At 47.0% G+C, this 17377-nt stretch overlaps 1 protein-coding gene across 1 annotated transcript in view; it reads right to left on the minus strand.

Annotated features, from left to right (window-relative positions):
• Positions 1-1126: 1126 nt before the first annotated feature.
• The window catches only part of CUX1 (cut like homeobox 1), a 401218-nt gene continuing 384967 nt past the window's right edge, over positions 1127-17377 (minus strand). Inside the window, exons 21-23 of the mRNA XM_050929095.1 lie at positions 8537-8617; positions 4114-4178; positions 1127-2832 (exon numbers count right to left, since the gene is read on the minus strand). Coding sequence (XP_050785052.1) covers positions 2772-2832; positions 4114-4178; positions 8537-8617 — 207 coding nt within the window. The 3' untranslated portion in view covers positions 1127-2771. The remainder of the gene's footprint in view (positions 2833-4113; positions 4179-8536; positions 8618-17377) is intronic.

Here is a 17377-nt window from a genome sequence, read left to right on the forward strand (position 1 = left end):
GCCGAATTACTGCTGAAGTGGGGGCCCCCCACCGCCGAAGACCCCAGGCCCCCTGAATCGTCTGGGCGGCTCTGCTAAAACTAGCTGCAAACTTTGTCCTCCTGAAGCTGGGAATTGAACTGGGATGCTTCCTGATTGTAAAGAACAGAACCACAAAGGCAAATCAGTCTTGATGCATGTCTAGATTTATTTGATCATGTCTTGCATAGCTCAATAATATCTATTTTAAATCATTTATGGAAGATTACATGTGCCAATTTCTAAGCATGTTTTGCAATTTTAATACACTCAATATAGCTTCTAAATAAAGTAAGTTTGACTTTCCCTATGAAACCTAAAAGAAACTAGCCTAACATAGCAAATATCCCATTCTTACCAAGATAGGTGTTTTGCTTTACTCACTAAAAGAGCAATTTATTCTGTATATAAAGATCAATACCTTTTTGGATGTGAAAAGCACCCCTAACTTGCTCTGGTCCTTGAGAGCTCACATCTACTTTACGGTCCCAATCTTGCAAGTGCTGAGCCCCATATGCTGCCCCTGAAATCAATGAGAGTTGGAAGGTGCTCTGCACCACACAGAATCAGGCCCTGAGAGAGATGGTGCATAATCTCTAGCAATCTGGAGTCCTTTCAGATAAAGTTGCCTTCCTCTTAGAAATGCTGATAAACATTACTTTGAAGCAGCAGCACAGACCTGAGCTGGATACAAATCTATGGAGAATTGGCTGTGTTTTGATCACGATCACAATCTCTGAGAAGAAATACTTATCACTGAGTTATTCAAAGAGAGGAAACAGAGAGTGACAACAAACAAAATGCTGCAGCTCAGACAGCCCAGTAGCTTCATAAGAAATAACTGCATGTTTACTTTAGAGAGTCCCATTCATTTTAACAAACACACCAATACTTAGGCCCAGTCTATTTTTATTTTATTTTTATGCTGCTATAGCTCTCTCAATGTAGTCGCAAAGAGTGCAAATCCCCGGTAGATTCATTGCAATGTAAGACAGGATTTACACTAGTAACTTACTAGTGCACATGCCATTTTCCACCACAACAATGTGGCTAGATGAGGATTTGTAGCAGTGTAATCACATCCAGTGCAGATTTCACTCTCCTAGACAAGCCCCCAGTCTTCTTGAACCTCTCTGTACAGAGAGGTGCTGATTGGTCCTTGTGTATTATCTTCTTCATTGCAATTAATATTTTGCTGTTTTCTACAGGCTGAGCAACCATAAATAGATGTTCATTGCTCATGGCATATGGAAAGTCTTATCACCAACTGCGTACTCTATTTATACAACCACACTTATCAACACATGTGTGTGGTTTGCTATGCAATATTAACCAAGCGGCAACAACATTCTTCTGGCCTAGAATGGGGATTTTAACTGAACAAGAATGGACCGTGCTATTAACTAAAGAGTAAGGGCCTGCTCTGGCATGGTGCTGAGTACTTTCAATGATCACTGCAGTCAACAGAAGCGGAGGGTGCTCAGCACCTTGCAGGAATGTGGAATGCTAGTAGAAATTTACAAGCTCTATATAAATCAGCTTACCAAGTATTTTCTTTTCCCCAACTAAATCAATGACTTATTAGCAGAGCAGTCACATTTCCCCCCCAAATAACCCACCGTCAACAATTAACTCATTCAAGCTGAAGAGCAGCCCAGAAGGGTCAGACACTTACCCGTCAGGCGGCAATGCAAGCAGGTTTGCCCATCAGACATCTCGCATTATGCTAACACATCCTTTGCAGCAAAGCAACTAGTGCACAGCAGAAACATTTCTATTCTCCGAGAGTGCCCACTGCACTTCCAATGAGCTCCATGCTTATTAGCAACACTTCCCTCATGCCAATTAAATCCTAAACATTGAGTCCATTTCAAGTGTAAGTCAGTCTCCAGTTCAATAACACCAGTAAAAAAGCCTGTCTGCTTTTACTCGACTTTTACAGCACTTTCAAAGGCCTCAAGAAATGCACGTTAGATTAAATAGTGAGCTGAACAAGATCTTAATTCAATAAGAAATACAGCAGGATGGCAACACTGTTTTCCTGTCTCTGGATGACTGACCTCTCACAGGGTAAGACAGTTTATTGTCGGCTTTTGCAACAAGCCATTTCGAAGCCTAGTAAAAGCTGTAGTCTTTGATCCAGAATTTGTTGGAGCATGAACAGTTTTGTTTTTTTTAATACAAGGCCATTTAAATGAATGTAAAGCCCAGTAACTTCAAGCAGTCAGTTTTCCCTATTTCACGGGAGGTTTAGCCAGGCTAGTGTGTTGGACTTTGAAGAGGTTACGAGGTGGTGGTTACATTCAAAGTAGGGTCCCAGCCTGTTCCCCAGCCCTCAAAAGCTACATGAAGATGTTAGCTTTCACCAGAACAGTCCCCTACCTCCTACAGGTTTATAAATGCAAATCTAATTGAAAAGAGGATGAATTCTCCCCAAGTTACTTTGGAGATTCCTAAAGTTTCAGACACCAGCACCCAAGGGAATACACAGAATTCCTACGATTCCAGATGGAATCTGTTTCCTTACACTTATATTTTGCAAAACGACACTCTATTATTGCTGCTTCTAACCTACAAGTGTCAGAGTGGGGAAGGGATCGCCGCTTCTCTATCTTACAAAGCGCAAAGGTAATCTTAGAAGGTTCAAGTCAAGCAGCTGTCTGTGCACAATGGTCACAGCAGGGACAGGAAAAGTGTGGCCAAATGCTACTGATGGAATTAACAGTCCCCTGGGGAGGTGAAGATTCCAGCCTTCACTGCCACATGTCACCATTGTCTCCATTCTCGTGGAACTTGTGCAAGTGATCAGCATACCTGAAAAGAACAAGTTAAATAATGAATCAGCACAAAACCCTTGGAAAGACCCAATACACACTGAAATGAGCATGAAGCCAGACTGCCCTTTCAACAACAGCTATCATAATCAGGACCATAGACTTTTTACACCACCAGAAAATCCCTGAGAGTTAGTCAGAGCAGCTGAAAATAAATTATGGGACCTGATTCTGACATCTTTACTCACATCTGGAGTGATGCAAATAACGGATTTTTTTGTTTTGGTAGCCATTCCAAAAAAATTGGGGAAAAAATCCATGTTGGGTTGACCCAACATGAATTTTTGTTGGCAAACTAGAAAAAAGCTTATTTCAGCTCAAAATGTTTCATTCGACTCAAAACAAAATGTTTTGTTTAATTTTTTTAAAAATACTTAAAAAAGGGAAGTACATTTTGAAACAAAGTAGTTTAAAAATAGCACTTTTATTGTGGGGGGATTTTTAGCCAAAACCACTTGGTGAATTAGACACAATTTCTCCATGTTTCAGTTAATCTGAATATACATTTTTCAGTGGAAAAAAAGTTGTGGCTGAAAATCTTCACCCAGCTTTATCACATCCTTCCTTATGTGAGAGGAGTGCACATGCGCGTTGCAGGACTGGGTCCTCACCTACTGAAAACACCTGTCTCCAAATTAATCGATCTCTTAGATGTGTCATTCTGCAGCTAATTTCAAAACTGACTAACATGTTGTTCTGCTCTATAAAGCCTGTGTAAATATGGTGCAGTGACTTCCATGTTTATTGTCTTAAAGGTTTGCAGTTCTAATGAGTAAAACAGTCCCTCCAGCAAGCTGAGCCTGGATTGTTTTATTCTTGTGCATCTTCACCAGCAAAATGTCCTCCTCACCACATTAAGGCTTAGGTTACACCTCTCAAATGCTATTAGCCATTGCTGACAAAGGTGTCATGATTAGAACTTAATAAACAATTCTATTGATGCACAAGAAGGAACAAAATTCAGCTCGCTCTGTCTGAACTGGTTTTGCTTTTACAGGGCTATCAAGAGTCAAAAGCAGTCAGCCTTTACTTCTGGTACTAAAGACAGTAGATAAGACTCTTAAAAGCAGTCACAGGGAACTGATCTGCTGAAATAAGGTACTGTTTTTCAGAACAGAACTACACTTTAATGCGACCACATGTTTAGAAAGTGACTGCAAGCCCAAATGTTCCTCTGGTTAATTCAACATTGCTCCTCTTCTCAAGACAGTAACTGTTTTGAAATCTGGATTGTACTGAATTGTCTTGTTTTCATACATACTTCTTAGCACAGTAAGCAGCGCAGTCCCTTCCCACGCTCTCACTCCAAGCAGTTTTGTAGAGCACCTGGGAAATAAGAAATGCTGTTTACTGTTTCCCATCGAAACGGGAGGCCCCCTGTATTTACTTTCTGCTCAGTACATTAGTGCAGCTGTGACCAGCATCTCACTTCTCTTAGCATAAGCCACCAACCTGACTTTGATGACCAACCCTCTGCGATGCTATATTGCTTTACTTAACCACAAGGTCTGATTCTTCCATTTTGGTTAGCGAAATGTTTGCCACAGCCTTAAAGAAATAACTGTCTGCCCCAGTCAATCAAATGCACACAGCAATGGGCTGGGTGGAATAGTAAGGGCATGCTTTGGATGCACACGTCTCTTGGTTTTTCATAGCCATAAACTATGTATGTTCTAGTGCAGGGGTGGCCAATAGACAGGGCTGGAGCTACAGATGCTGACTTTCCAGGGTGCCGGGGGGTGCTCACTGCTCCGCCCTCTGCTCCGCCCCAGGCCCTACCCCCACTCCACTCCTTCCCCCAAGGCCCCTGCTTCTTCCGCCCAACGTGCCATTCCCTCGCTCCTCCCCTCTTCCCCCCAGAGTCTCCTGCACACCGCGAAACAGCTGATCATGGTAGGTGGGAGATGCGGGGAGGGAGGAGGAGGTGTTGATCGGCAGGACTCACAGTTATTAATGACCACGACTAAGAGATTTAAATATACTACATTATTACATATTAGTGTTGTTAATTTTTAGAAAATAGAATGGAGCCAGAAGCTTCAATTTCCCCTCCTTGAGTTTTAGGACTTTTGCCCACCAAATTTGGATAAGCTTTGCCTGATGTAATTTGCCACTTGTAATGTGCAGAGGGTCTCTATAAACAGAGCAACTTGAAAGGGAGGAAATAAGACTACAGGAACGGGAAGGCCTACAATCCATGAATAGAGATAAACTGGAGAGTTAGCAGGAGAAGCGGCTCCAGGGCTGTCCAGGTCCATTGATGCAGTATGAAATTAACAACAGGGAGACAGCATGGTCCAGCTGGTCTGGAACTAGACTGGGAATCAGGAGTCCTGGATGCTAATTCTGGCTCTGCCATGGACTTGCTTTTAGACCATGGGCTAGTAACTCATCACCAACCCTCATTTTCCCTCCTCTATAAAACCAGAATATTGTCCCTTGCCCATCTTTGTAGTGTTTTCTGAAATCCATGAATGAAAAGTGATTTTCATTATACCACTCACAGAGCCATAGAAGCATATGCAGTGCCATTCACTGAGCCAATGGGTAAGCCGCTAAAGAGCAGCTCTCAGGCCAAAACAATGATGCTTTCTCACATCAACAAGAAGGGCTCGATCCCTTTTTGCCCTTCTTTAAACTCTTCAGCAGAAGTCATGTGCAAAAGGCCTCTCTAGGGACCTGACTTTCAGATGCACTGAGCACCCACAAAGACAACTGAGGTCAATAGGAGCTTAGATTACTCACTACCTCTGAAAATCGGCTATCCCTCATTCTAAGTGCTGTCTCCTGAAATGTTTAGCTTGTTGGTGTGTATGTCTAGATACAACCTCTCTGCCATTTGCTTCCATTAATGAAGAGCAGGGCTGTAGTATGGTGGTCTCCGTTGTATGTTTCACTGGTCTGTTGACCATCTTTGATATTTAAATATTCAAATTCTGCAGATTGGGGGTGGAGAAATTATTTAAATAAAACTTTACAACCGACTTCACTGAAAAGCACAATGGGGCTGCAATGCAGGCAGAAGACCTCCACATCTGCTGCCGAAGCAGATGTGCTAACGCCTTTGTGACTTGTCAGAAGGTTATCCTGTTACTGGGGAAATGCTCTAATTCCACAAATACCATTCAGCAGGCCTCCAAATTAGGGTTAATTGAAATTCCCAAAAGGGAGAAGAAAGAAAAGATTTGTGGAAAGGAAGCCAGATGGAGGGAGGTGAAGGCTACTGTTTCTAGATTAAGGGGAAAGACATTTCTTAGATGGTAGAAGTGGATCAGACAGAATCATCCAGCCCACCGTTAAGTGTATGCAGTTGGAGTCTGATCCAAAGGTCATTGGTGTTAATGGCTTTGCAGCTCTGGCCTTGTAATGTTTAGATAGAATGAGATTATTCCATCCCTGCAATTCTTAGGCCTAATATTTTTCCGGTTACATTTTAACCTTTCATGATGCTTAACTTTTTATTTTCTTTGTTCTCTTCCCCACAAGACTGCAGGTTGGTTTTATTCTACAAAATCTAGATAGAAATATTTGTGCTATTCGTTTGTCTTTCATCTTGTCTCATTTAATTATTGATGAGTTTTTCCTGCCATGACAGATAAACCCCCAGAAATTCTGTAAATAAAACTTCAAAACATGATAGACTGAAAAGCACAATGCCACTACAAATACAAGCTGGAGACCTGGGCATCTGCTGCTAATCCCTCCTGTGCAACTCATTATCCTGCCACTGGGAAAATACTGTAATTCCAGAAATACAATTCAGCAGGCCTCCAAATTAGGGGTAACTGAAATCCACAAAAGGGGGAAAAACCCAGCTGTGAACACAGCCCTGAGAAAAAGGGAACTTCCAGATTAAGACCTTCTTTATCCATCTGGTCTGAGTGGGCAGCCACCCTCCACTGGATCATACTGGGACTATACGTCCATATCCTACAAACTGATCCTCACATGGGGCTGTCTGTGCCTATGCAGAGCCCCATTAAAGGGCTTCCTGCTTGGATCTGATCACAGGATTGGGGCCCTATTGACTGGAAAAGGCAAATCCACAATTAGCAGCTTCCTCCCTCTGGAAATGCAGATCGGCCAGAAGACGTTGTGGGGTTGTTGTGGAAAAGTCACTAGGCACAGCTGCATTAAAAAAGGCAAACAAAGTCCAAGGTCCAAAAGACTGTAGTGAGCACATCAGGATCACTTCTTTCCAGGTTTGCAGTGAGGACTAGAATTCCAAACGGCCACGTCTAAGATACTGTGTGGTGGCTGATCACTGCTCACGAAGCAGCTGATCATTGCTGTGGTCCAAAATACAACAGCATACAATGATGATACTGTAGTGTTTGCTAGTCCTGGGGAATACGATATGGGCAGCTTTCATAGGGGCTAAAGCAACACAGCTACCAGGCAGGGAATTTTATGGGATATTTCTAGAGACTGATAACTTTTCAAACCAACCTATGGAAGTCGATAGCCAGGATATAATTCTCTATTAAACCCTATAGGATGATCTAAATTTTAAAATGTCTACAGAAAGGAGAGCATTGTCTATTAACCTCTATAGGACTTATACAATTCTACAGGATTTTAAACCCAGGTTGGTTTTAACACTATTAAGTTCCATAGGATTTTTCCCATAGTGGAGTTGGAGATTATTCCCTCTGGAAAAGGAGATATTGCAGTGACCTAATTAAGATTTTTAACATTATGGAGGAGAGGGGTGTGTGTGTGTGCGGGGGGTGCATTTACACTGGGAAATGTTTAGAAACTAAAGGAACAAGAATCTAAAAATAGAGAAGGAATCACTAGCAGAACTGTAACCTGCAGCGTGTAAGGCAAAGATGGTAGTAAGTTGCCAGGAAAGGCAAAGCAGAGACTGACTGAGCTCAAGAACCATCTCCACTTGTTTCTGAAAAGTGAAGAGATTAAGGGATGTGGTGAGAAAGCAGGAAGATGGGATCACAATGGGTTAAACGTAGACCAGCATGTTGGGTCACAGGGACATTTCTTACACTCTGAACTTCATGTTGAATGATTAAATTAATAAAAGCCTTCAATGCCCTGGTGAGTGGATGGATTTCCCTAATGCTGGCGAGTTGTAGAAACTCCCAAGGACTCCTGCATTTACACAGGGCGAAATCCTATGCAACTATCTGAAAGTAGAGTGGGAGGAGACTAGCATGTCAACAAGATGCCAGTTTGGAAGAACCTCAGGGTATGTTGCCTACACTGCAATAAAAACCCTGCAGCACTGAACCAATCATTTGGGCTTGGGCTGGGGCCTGAAGATCTACAGTGCAATTTTTAGCCCGAGCCTGCTGATCCAGGCCAGCCACAGGTCTTTTACTGCAGTGTAGAGGTACCTACAGACAACGCATCCAAGCAACTAGATCAGGGAAAGGTATCAAGAAACACCTGGGTTCTAGTCCCAGGTCTGCCACTTGCACATGGTGACCCTGGGTGAGTCATTTCCCACCTCGGTGCCTCTGTCTCCCCATCTCCTTGGATGCATCGTGCTACGTGTCCCCTGGCTCACACAGGCCTTTTGGTGCACTGATGCATGGGCTATCACACATTTACTTGGAAGAGACGAGTACGTCTCCTGGTTTAAAATGAAAAGCTGAGCACTTTATGGGGTATTTTCCTGCAGTTATAAGCAGTCATTAGTTCCCCTTTTAGACCTAAACACTTACCAGGAAGACCAGGCAATGGAGCAACAGAGTGTAGAAAAATGCAATGGTGCGAGCGGTCTTGTTGGACAGGATCAGCCGCCCCTACAGTAGATCAGAAGGAGAAACAGATTCAGTCCAGTTAAAGCAAAATTACTCTGTCCACATAATTTTTATTATTACATTCACTACTATCGGGGCTCCAGCTGAGCTCAGGACCCCAATGTGCTAAGCACAGAACATACACAGCAGGAGACAGTCCCTGCCCTACGGAGCTTTCAGTTCAAATGGACAAGACAGACAAGTCAAGGAAGAAAGGAAGGATTTTGATTCCTATTTTACAATGGGGAAGTGAGGCACCAGGAGAGAGCAAGTCACTTGCCCAGGGTCACACATATCTCAGTTGAAAAAGGACACAACAAACAGAGGGGGAGAGTCTGTACTGAGTTGTGGCACTGATTACTCTCAGCTGAAGTCCATAAGAACTGAGGGTACTCAGCATTTCATTAGGAGTCCCTCAGTATCATGCAGGATTGGGCCTTCAGCCGCATATGGATCCGGCTCAGTCTGACATGTGACTGTTACACCTTGGACTGGAAAAGCTCCTCAGGTCTCCGGTCTTTCCCTAGTCACAAATGTACATGTCCAAGATTTTTACCATTTTTTCCACTCATGCCCATGTACAGACTTTAGGCCTCCATTTTGTTTTTAACGTACTGGACATCGATATATTTGTATCCTACTATTTTTTCCCTGTCACTTTTAGTTTATTCTATATTGCCAATTTATTCCATTTTCCCCTTGACCTAGACACAGGCTCTGCCTCCAATTCACCGTCATTTCCGAGAGGAGTCCCGTTAATAATTAAGTCTCGCACATTTGCAGTGTCTGAGCTTGAGGGATTTTGATTTGTGATGTTCTCTCACATGCTGGATGACTAGAACAGGGGAAAGCAGGTGAGCAACTCAGTCCTATGACATGTTGACAGACAGCCCCTGGTATTATACCATGCTCATCAATAGACTGAGTCTCTACAGCAGTTATGGTCACATTCTCTTCCTCTACCGGCTAGTTATGGGAATGCTGGACTGAAGACTAGCTCCTCAGTTAATCTCTTTGGGCCTTCGGGGCTGAAGTCCATGGAATAGGTACCACATAGGCAGCAGCAGTGCAAATTTCCCTGCAATGGGCCTCAATCTTAAAGTGAAAATGATTATATCCAGAGTGAAGAAAGGGCTCAGTCTCTGACTCATTCAGTTCCTGGCCCATCTGTAGGGCCTGCCAGCTGGTTCCAATCATGGTGGTCCTTTCTGAGGTGTAGATTCTTGCCCCAGGGGACTGGAAATTCCCAGCAGACCTTGTGCCAGCTGATATATGCTGATGAGTTCCACTCCCTACCAGCCTTGGCTGGATTCCTACAGATGATTTAGAGGAGGAATGCTCTGTGTTCCATTCCTGACTCCCTAGGCAAGCCAGAATACCATACATTTGTTTAAAGTTTACTTTTTCTTGCACGTTTCAGAGGTAACCAATTCTTTGTACCTGGACAAGGAAGATCATTCTCCTGATTGCCTCATTCTGTTTTCCAGATCTGCATCTCACTCTGGCCCACTTCATTCCTTTCTCTGTGTAAATCCAAGCAGCCTTACCAAACTTGTAAACAGTGTGTCAAACCTGTGTGCTCCAAGTACAATAAACAAGGTTTCATTCTGTGGCTTTATACCCCAGGCAGCATGCGCCGCACACCTGCTCAGACAGATAAAACAGAGCCTGGAAGGTATGATTAAGGAGTCAGTCCTGCGAGGTGATGAGTTCTCTGGCCCCAGCAGGCTCAGGACTTTGGCAGCAGTGGGTAGGTCTGCACATCAATAAAAGCTCCACGGCAGATCTCAGAGCCCTGGTCAGCTGATTCAGGCTCTGGAGCTAAAGAGCGCAGTGTAAATGTTTGGGCTCAGGCTCTGAAACCCTGCAAGAGGGAAGGGTTTCAGAGCCCTGGTTCCAGACCAAGCCTCAACATCTACATGGCTATTTTTAGCCTCGCAAGCCCGAGTCATCTAACCTGGACTCTGAGACTTGCTGCTGAAGGTTCTTTTATTGCTGTGTAGATGTACCCAACGAAACTACTCACATGGTGAAAGTTAAGCAGGTGCATAAGTGTTTTGCTAGATTGAGATGAGTACCCAGAGCCTTGCGAGTTTAAGCCCTACACACATACTCCCGCTGCTGTATAGCTAATGGAGGTGATGATTTCAGGGGCTTTCACACCCTGACATCTGCAATAGCAAAGCTCAGATCCAAACACTCTGGTGAAGTTTGTATATGGATCCAGCAGCTCAGACATGTCTCTAAGGAGGTTTTCATAGCTCAGCCTAGACACAATATTTGCATTTACACAAAATTCCCAGCCCCTTTGTGCCTTCCTTCTCCTGGGTTCAGGGAGGTGAATTTATTCTATGTCATTAATTAGCAGCAGCAATGAGAAGAAAAAAATTACAGGCAAAATAATTGTTCTTGGCTGAAATGTGCCTTTTACATAGCAAGTGCCAGACTAGATCAGACCATTTAGATCAATGTTGTCTCTAACAGAGATCAGTATCAAGTACTTCAATGGAAGATGCAAAAAACTTGCAAGGCTCTTATGGGACAAGCTGCTCGCAGGGAAGGTTTCCTCCTAGCCCCTTTTAGTCCAGCGTGATTCCCCCTGCCACTGCTGCTGTGGAAGTCCCTTTCTAAAAGCAGACTGAAGTACTGGCCTGGCAAGAACTTTGTACAATATGCGCAGCACCAGGTACCTTATGCAGTGTTGTCAGGCAGTGTCAGCTCAAAAATCCTACATCAAGCTGCGGCAGAGATTTGCATCTAAAAAATTCCTCAAAAATCCTCTTACTTGCAACCCCTGCCCCCAACATTACTGTAAAGGTCTAGCTTAAACCTACAGATCCAAAAAAGAATTCAGTTTTAGGGCCAGTAATACAGGCTGATAATACAGCAAGGGGCCTTGGACCCAAAGGAAAGGAGAACCAGTGCAGCAGGCATGAGGCTGTGGAAGGAGCAGACTGCAGTGAAGTGGGCTCAGTCCATGTGCAGAGTTTGGAAGCCAAAGCAGGGCTCTGTGAACTATGACTACACAGATCCTCAGACTAAATACCCAGCACATGTGGAGCGGGCAGTAGGGGAAATGGGGTAGTGGGCACGGAGGCTGGTGCTTTGAAGTCCTCATGGTCCCTACGTTGACTTGGCCCGTGCTCAGTGAGGGAAGCCCTTGGCCCTCACACTGAAGAAAAACACAAGCCATTAGGAGTTCGGGATGCCCCAAGAGGCCCATCCTGTCTTTATCAAAAGACTGGGTGGGTTTTTCCCAGTTAATAGTTAGTTTCCCCTGTTTTCTGGTTTCTCATGGTTAGTCCCTAAGCTGCTGACTGGTGGGCATCTCTCACTTGGGGCCCTCTGCTGCCTGGGGTACCCAGAGATGTCCCTCTACTGCACACTGGTGAGCAGCATTCAAGATGCTCTACTGTAGAACAGGAGGTGGCATTCTAGGATGCAGTTTTTTCCTGTGTAACTAACACTCACCTTTTCCCATCACAGGTTGTGAAATATGGTCCCGTGCAACCCCCACCTGAGCCTTTTTAAGGTAAGCAACCGATGACATTCATACACATTAGATACTTTCCAGGAAATCCGTGCTGGGGAACAATGCCTGGAAGCTGGAGTCCTCTGTGTATCTCCAGCACGAGCATCTACACTACCCTGCTGAAATGCCTAAACTTCAACCCAGCAGGGTCATTGGTAGAGATGAGAGGGAGATTCAGCCTCCATGGCAATCGAATCCTGGCCAGTATGTCATTGCAAATTGGGATGTGGACACCTGTTCTTATAAGAACTGTGTTGCCATCAAACAGCTGTCAGGTGTTAATGATGTTCAGTCACTACTGACCTGGGTCAAATCTAAGCTGGTGACTAATATGGAAAAATCTCCATAGCCTGCTCCCTTGGGACATTCAGGATGCCAGGGAAAACCTGAAACCCCTATCATCATCCAGGATGGAATTCTTTTACACACCCGGGGTCGGACTTTATCCCCGTTTTAACGGCAGAGACAAATTCTGGACAAAAAGTAAATTCTCATTTAAGCCTCCAAAATTCTGCCGGGGATTCCACAGGATGGAATTAAAGAAACAAAACCCACAACCAATTCTTTGCTGATGCCCTTTCAGTGACTCAGGGCAATGGAGATCACTACTCTAACAAACAATAGTTTATTCTTAAATATACAGAGGAATAACTCCCTTAAGTCAGTTTTTTGCAAATGAGTTGCATCAATTCACTGGGACGCTAGTATTCCACTTTATCCATATTCATGCCAGCATTTGCTTGGATTCTATGTGAATGATGCAAAGACTATTTTGCTTTTAATACAGTATATTTTTGTATTGTAGCCAACAATCTCAGATGCTTAACCCCTTTCTTGCTGGACTATCAATGCATTACAGCACTCAACCCAGTGCCTGAGGCTGCTAACACCACAAACTCAAATTTAAGTCAAATCTTGGGAAAAGCAAGGTTTAAATATGAACTTGGATGACACATTTGTTCAGGGAGGGCAGTGAGAGTTTTGCAATTGATTTCTAAAGTAGCAGGATCTGGCTCAGAATAAGGTTGATAGCGACAGCAAGAGATGTCAGCCACAGGCCAGTCACATGGCACTGGGGCACCAGTTCTCTGCCCTCCTTTTCCCCCAAGGAGGCACCACCTCAGACCCCTTTGATTTGGAACAGCTCTGTGCTCTTCTCGCTAACTCCAGCTGATGTTAAAAAGAGCTACATGCACATATTCATTGAACGGGAGCCTATTCCCTCGCCACGCTCTATGTCCTACAAGCCAAATGAAATAGACATAACTGCCCAGCTTGCAAAATGTCCAGGTGCTCAAAGCATTGATTGCTGAAACCAAATAAATGCAGGTTGTCCTGTCAGGTGTTTCAGCCACTAATATGGAAATATACACCTTGCATTTAATTGTGAAGCACCTTCCAACCCATTCTGCCAGCTCCACACCACCTCCCACTGTGTCACAGAGACGTTACTATTCCAGACCCATTCATTTTGTGGCCTCTGCTCGATACCCAGAGAGTGTTTTTATAACTCCTGTCACGGAGTGTGGGGGAGTCCGGCCCTGCACCCCTCTTCCTGGGACCCACAGTGACTCTCGGCCAGCCAGTAAAACAGAAGGTTTATTGGACAACAGGAACACAGGTTACAGCAGAGCTTGCAGGCACAGTCAGGACCCCTCCACCGAGTCCTTCTGGGCTTTCAGGGTGCTTGGATCCTAGCTAGGATACCCTGAATTCCGCCCACACAGCCCCAAGCCCAAACTCAAACTGCTTCCCTCCTGCCGCTCCCTTCCTTTGTCCCCTTCCCGGGCAAAGGTGTTGACCTTTCCCCTCCCTTACCTAGCTCAGGTTACAGGCTCTGGCATCGTCCATCTCCTAAAGTCCTCCCCTGCTCTCCCACTCCCCACACAGACAGTCCCTACTGCATCACATCTCTCCCCCCTTCGAGACTGAACTGAGCGGGGTCACTCTGCCCAGTGACCTGGGGAAGTTCAGGGTCCCCTCTCCGGGACAACGCATCCGCTGTCAGGTTGGCACTTCCCTTCACATGGACCACGTCCATGTCATAGTCCTGCAGGAGCAGGCTCCACCTCAGGAGCTTGGCGTTGGCTCCTTTCATCTGGTGCAGCCAGGTCAGGGGAGAGTGGTCGGTGTACACGGTGAAGTGTCGCCCAAAGAGATATGGCTCTAGCTTCTTAAGGGCCCACACCATGGCCAGGCATTCCTTCTCGATGGCCGCGTAGCTTTGTTCCCGGGGTAGCAGCTTCTTACTCAGGTACACGATGGGGTGTCTCTCCCCCTTTTCATCCTCCTGCATTAACACCGCCCCCAGTCCCGTGTCTGAGGCATCGGTGAACACCATAAAGGGTTTGTCAAAATCTGGGTTTGCCAGAACTGGGTCGCTAACCAGAGCCTCCTTCAGCGCCCGGAAAGCCTCCTGGCACTGCTCAGTCCAGATCACCTTGTCTGACTTCCCCTTTTTGCACAGTTCAGTGATGGGGCCGGCTATGGCACTGAAGTGGGGCACGAACCTTCGATAGTACCCCGCCATCCCAATAAAGGCCTGGACCTGCTTTTTGGTTTGGGGAGCAGGCCAGTCTCTGATGACCTCCACCTTGGCTGGTTCCGGCTTCAGGCAGCCGCTCCCCACCCGATGGCCCAGGTAAGATACTTCAGCCATCCCCACCTTGCACTTCTCAGCCTTTACTGTTAACCCAGCCTTTTGGAGTCGGTCCAGGACTTGTTTAACCTGGGACACGTGGTCCTCCCAGGTCTGGCTGAAGACGCAGATGTCGTCAATATACGCCACGGCAAAACTCTCCATCCCCCTCAGTAGCTGATTCACCAGGCGCTGGAAGGTGGCCGGCGCTCCCTTGAGGCCAAAGGGCAGGGTCAAAAACTCATAGAGCCCCAGAGGGGTGATAAAGGCCGATTTCAGCCTGGCATCTGCGTCCAGCGGCACTTGCCAGTAGCCTTTGGTAAGATCCATAGTGGTGAGGTACCGTGCACCTCCCAGCTTGTCTAGGAGCTCGTCAGGCCTGGCATAGGGTAGGCATCAGATACGGTGATGGCATTGAGCTTTCGATAGTCCACACAGAACCGGATTGACCCATCCTTCTTGGGAACCAGCACTACTGGCGAGGCCCAAGGGCTGGAAGACGGCTGGATCACCCCCAAAGCCAGCATGTCCCTGACCTCTCTTTCAAGATCCTGGGCAGTTTTACCAGTGACCCGAAAAGGGGAGCATCTTATAGGGGGGTGTGACCCCGTCTCCACCCGGTGGACAGTCAAATTAGTGCGTCCAGGCTGGTTGGAAAACAGCTGTCGGTACAGATGCAGCACCCCTCTGATCTCAGCGTGCTGGCCCGGGGTCAGTTGCTCAGAGAGGGGAATCGCCTCCAGGGGGGAACCAGCTTTTGTCCCAGGGAATAGATCCACTAAGGGGTCATCTCCCTGCCCCTCCCAATGTCCACACACGGCCAACACCACATTCCCCCTGTCATAGTATGGTTTCATCATGTTCACATGGTACACCCGACGGTGATGTGCCCGGTTTGACAGCTCCACCACATAGTTTACCTCATTCAGTTGCTTGATAACCTTGAAGGGCCCTTCCCAGGCGGCCTGGAGTTTGTTTCTCCTCACGGGGATAAGAACCATCACCTGATCCCCGGTGGCGAAGGCACGGGCTCATGCTGTGCGGTCATACCAGACCTTCTGCCTCCTCTGGGCTCGGGCCAGATTCTCCCTGGCCAGGCCCATGAGCTCGGCCAGTCTTTCCCGGAAGGTCAGGACATACTCCACCACTGACTCTCCCTCGGGAGAGGCCTTCCCCTCCCATTCGTCCCTCATCAGGTCTAGGGGCCCCCTCACCCGCCTTCCATACAACAGTTCGAAAGGTGAAAACCCGGTAGATTCCTGGGGTACCTCCCTGTACGCAAACAGCAGGTGAGGTAAGTACTTGTCCCAATCTTGCGGATGCTGGTTCATAAATGTTTTTAGCATCATCTTCAGCGTCCCGTTGAACCTTTCTACCAGCCCGTTGGACTGGGGGTGATACGCTGAGGCCCAGTTGTGCTGGACCCCACATTTCTGCCATAAGGACCGGAGCAGGGCCGACATGAAGTTGGACCCCTGGTCCGTTAAGACCTCCTTGGGGAACCCCACCCGGCTGAAAATTGTCAGCAGCGCATCTGCCACTGTGTCTGCTTCGATAGAGGACAAGGCCACCGCCTCGGGGTAGCGAGTGGCAAAATCCACCACCACCAGGATGTATTTCTTCCCTGACCGGGTCATCTTGCTGAGAGGTCCCACTATGTCCATGGCCACCTTCTGGAAAGGTTCTTCTATGATGGGTAAAGGCCTCAAAGCCGCTTTCCCCTTGTCCCGGGCCTTCCCCACCCTCTGGCAGGGGTCACAGGATTGGCAGTACTGTCGGACATGGGTAAAGACCCCAGGCCAGTAAAAGTTCTGTAGCAGCCTCTGCCTGGTGCGCCGGATTCCCTGGTGCCCTGCGAGAGGGATGTCATGGGCCAGGTACAACAGCTTGTGACGGAACTTCTGGGGAACCACCAGCTGCCTCCTGATCCCCCATGACTCTACTTCCCCTGGGGGAGCCCATTCTCGGTACAGGAACCCCTTCTCCCACAGGAACCTCTCCTTGCAACCTCTCCTCATGGTCTGTACCGCACTAAGGTCAGCCCGGTCCCTGTGCTTCCGCAAGGAGGGATCTTTCTGCAACTCGGCCTGGAACTCAGCAGCTGGGACAGGAATGGGGACCGGCTCTCTCTTGCTGGCTGGGTCTGAGGCCGCAGCCTCTCTGCACCGTGCCCCTGGGCGTTCCCCGCTCCCTGAGTTAGGGTCCTGCACCTCAGGTCGAGTACCTTCCCCGTTTTCGGGGTGCAGTGCCATTTGCCGACTCTGACTACGAGTCACGACCAGGGCACTCTGGGTGTTACTAGGCCAGTCCTCAAGGTCCCCTCCCATTAACACGTCAGTGGGCAAATATTGGTGTACCCCCACATCTTTGGGGCCCTCCTTGGCCCCCCATTTCAGGTGTACCCTTGCCACGGGTACCTTGAATGGGGTCCCGCCCACGCCCATCAGGGTCAGGTAGGTGTCGGGCACCATCCGATCTGAGGCCACCACCTCGGGCCGGGCCAGCGTCACCTCTGCGCCCGTGTCCCAGTACCCAGTGACCTTCCTCCCATCCACTTCCAGGGAAACAATGCACTCTTTCCGGAGGGGCAGCC

This window comes from Gopherus flavomarginatus, chromosome 19 (genome assembly GCF_025201925.1).
Source record: "Gopherus flavomarginatus isolate rGopFla2 chromosome 19, rGopFla2.mat.asm, whole genome shotgun sequence".
NCBI lineage: Eukaryota > Metazoa > Chordata > Testudines > Testudinidae > Gopherus > Gopherus flavomarginatus.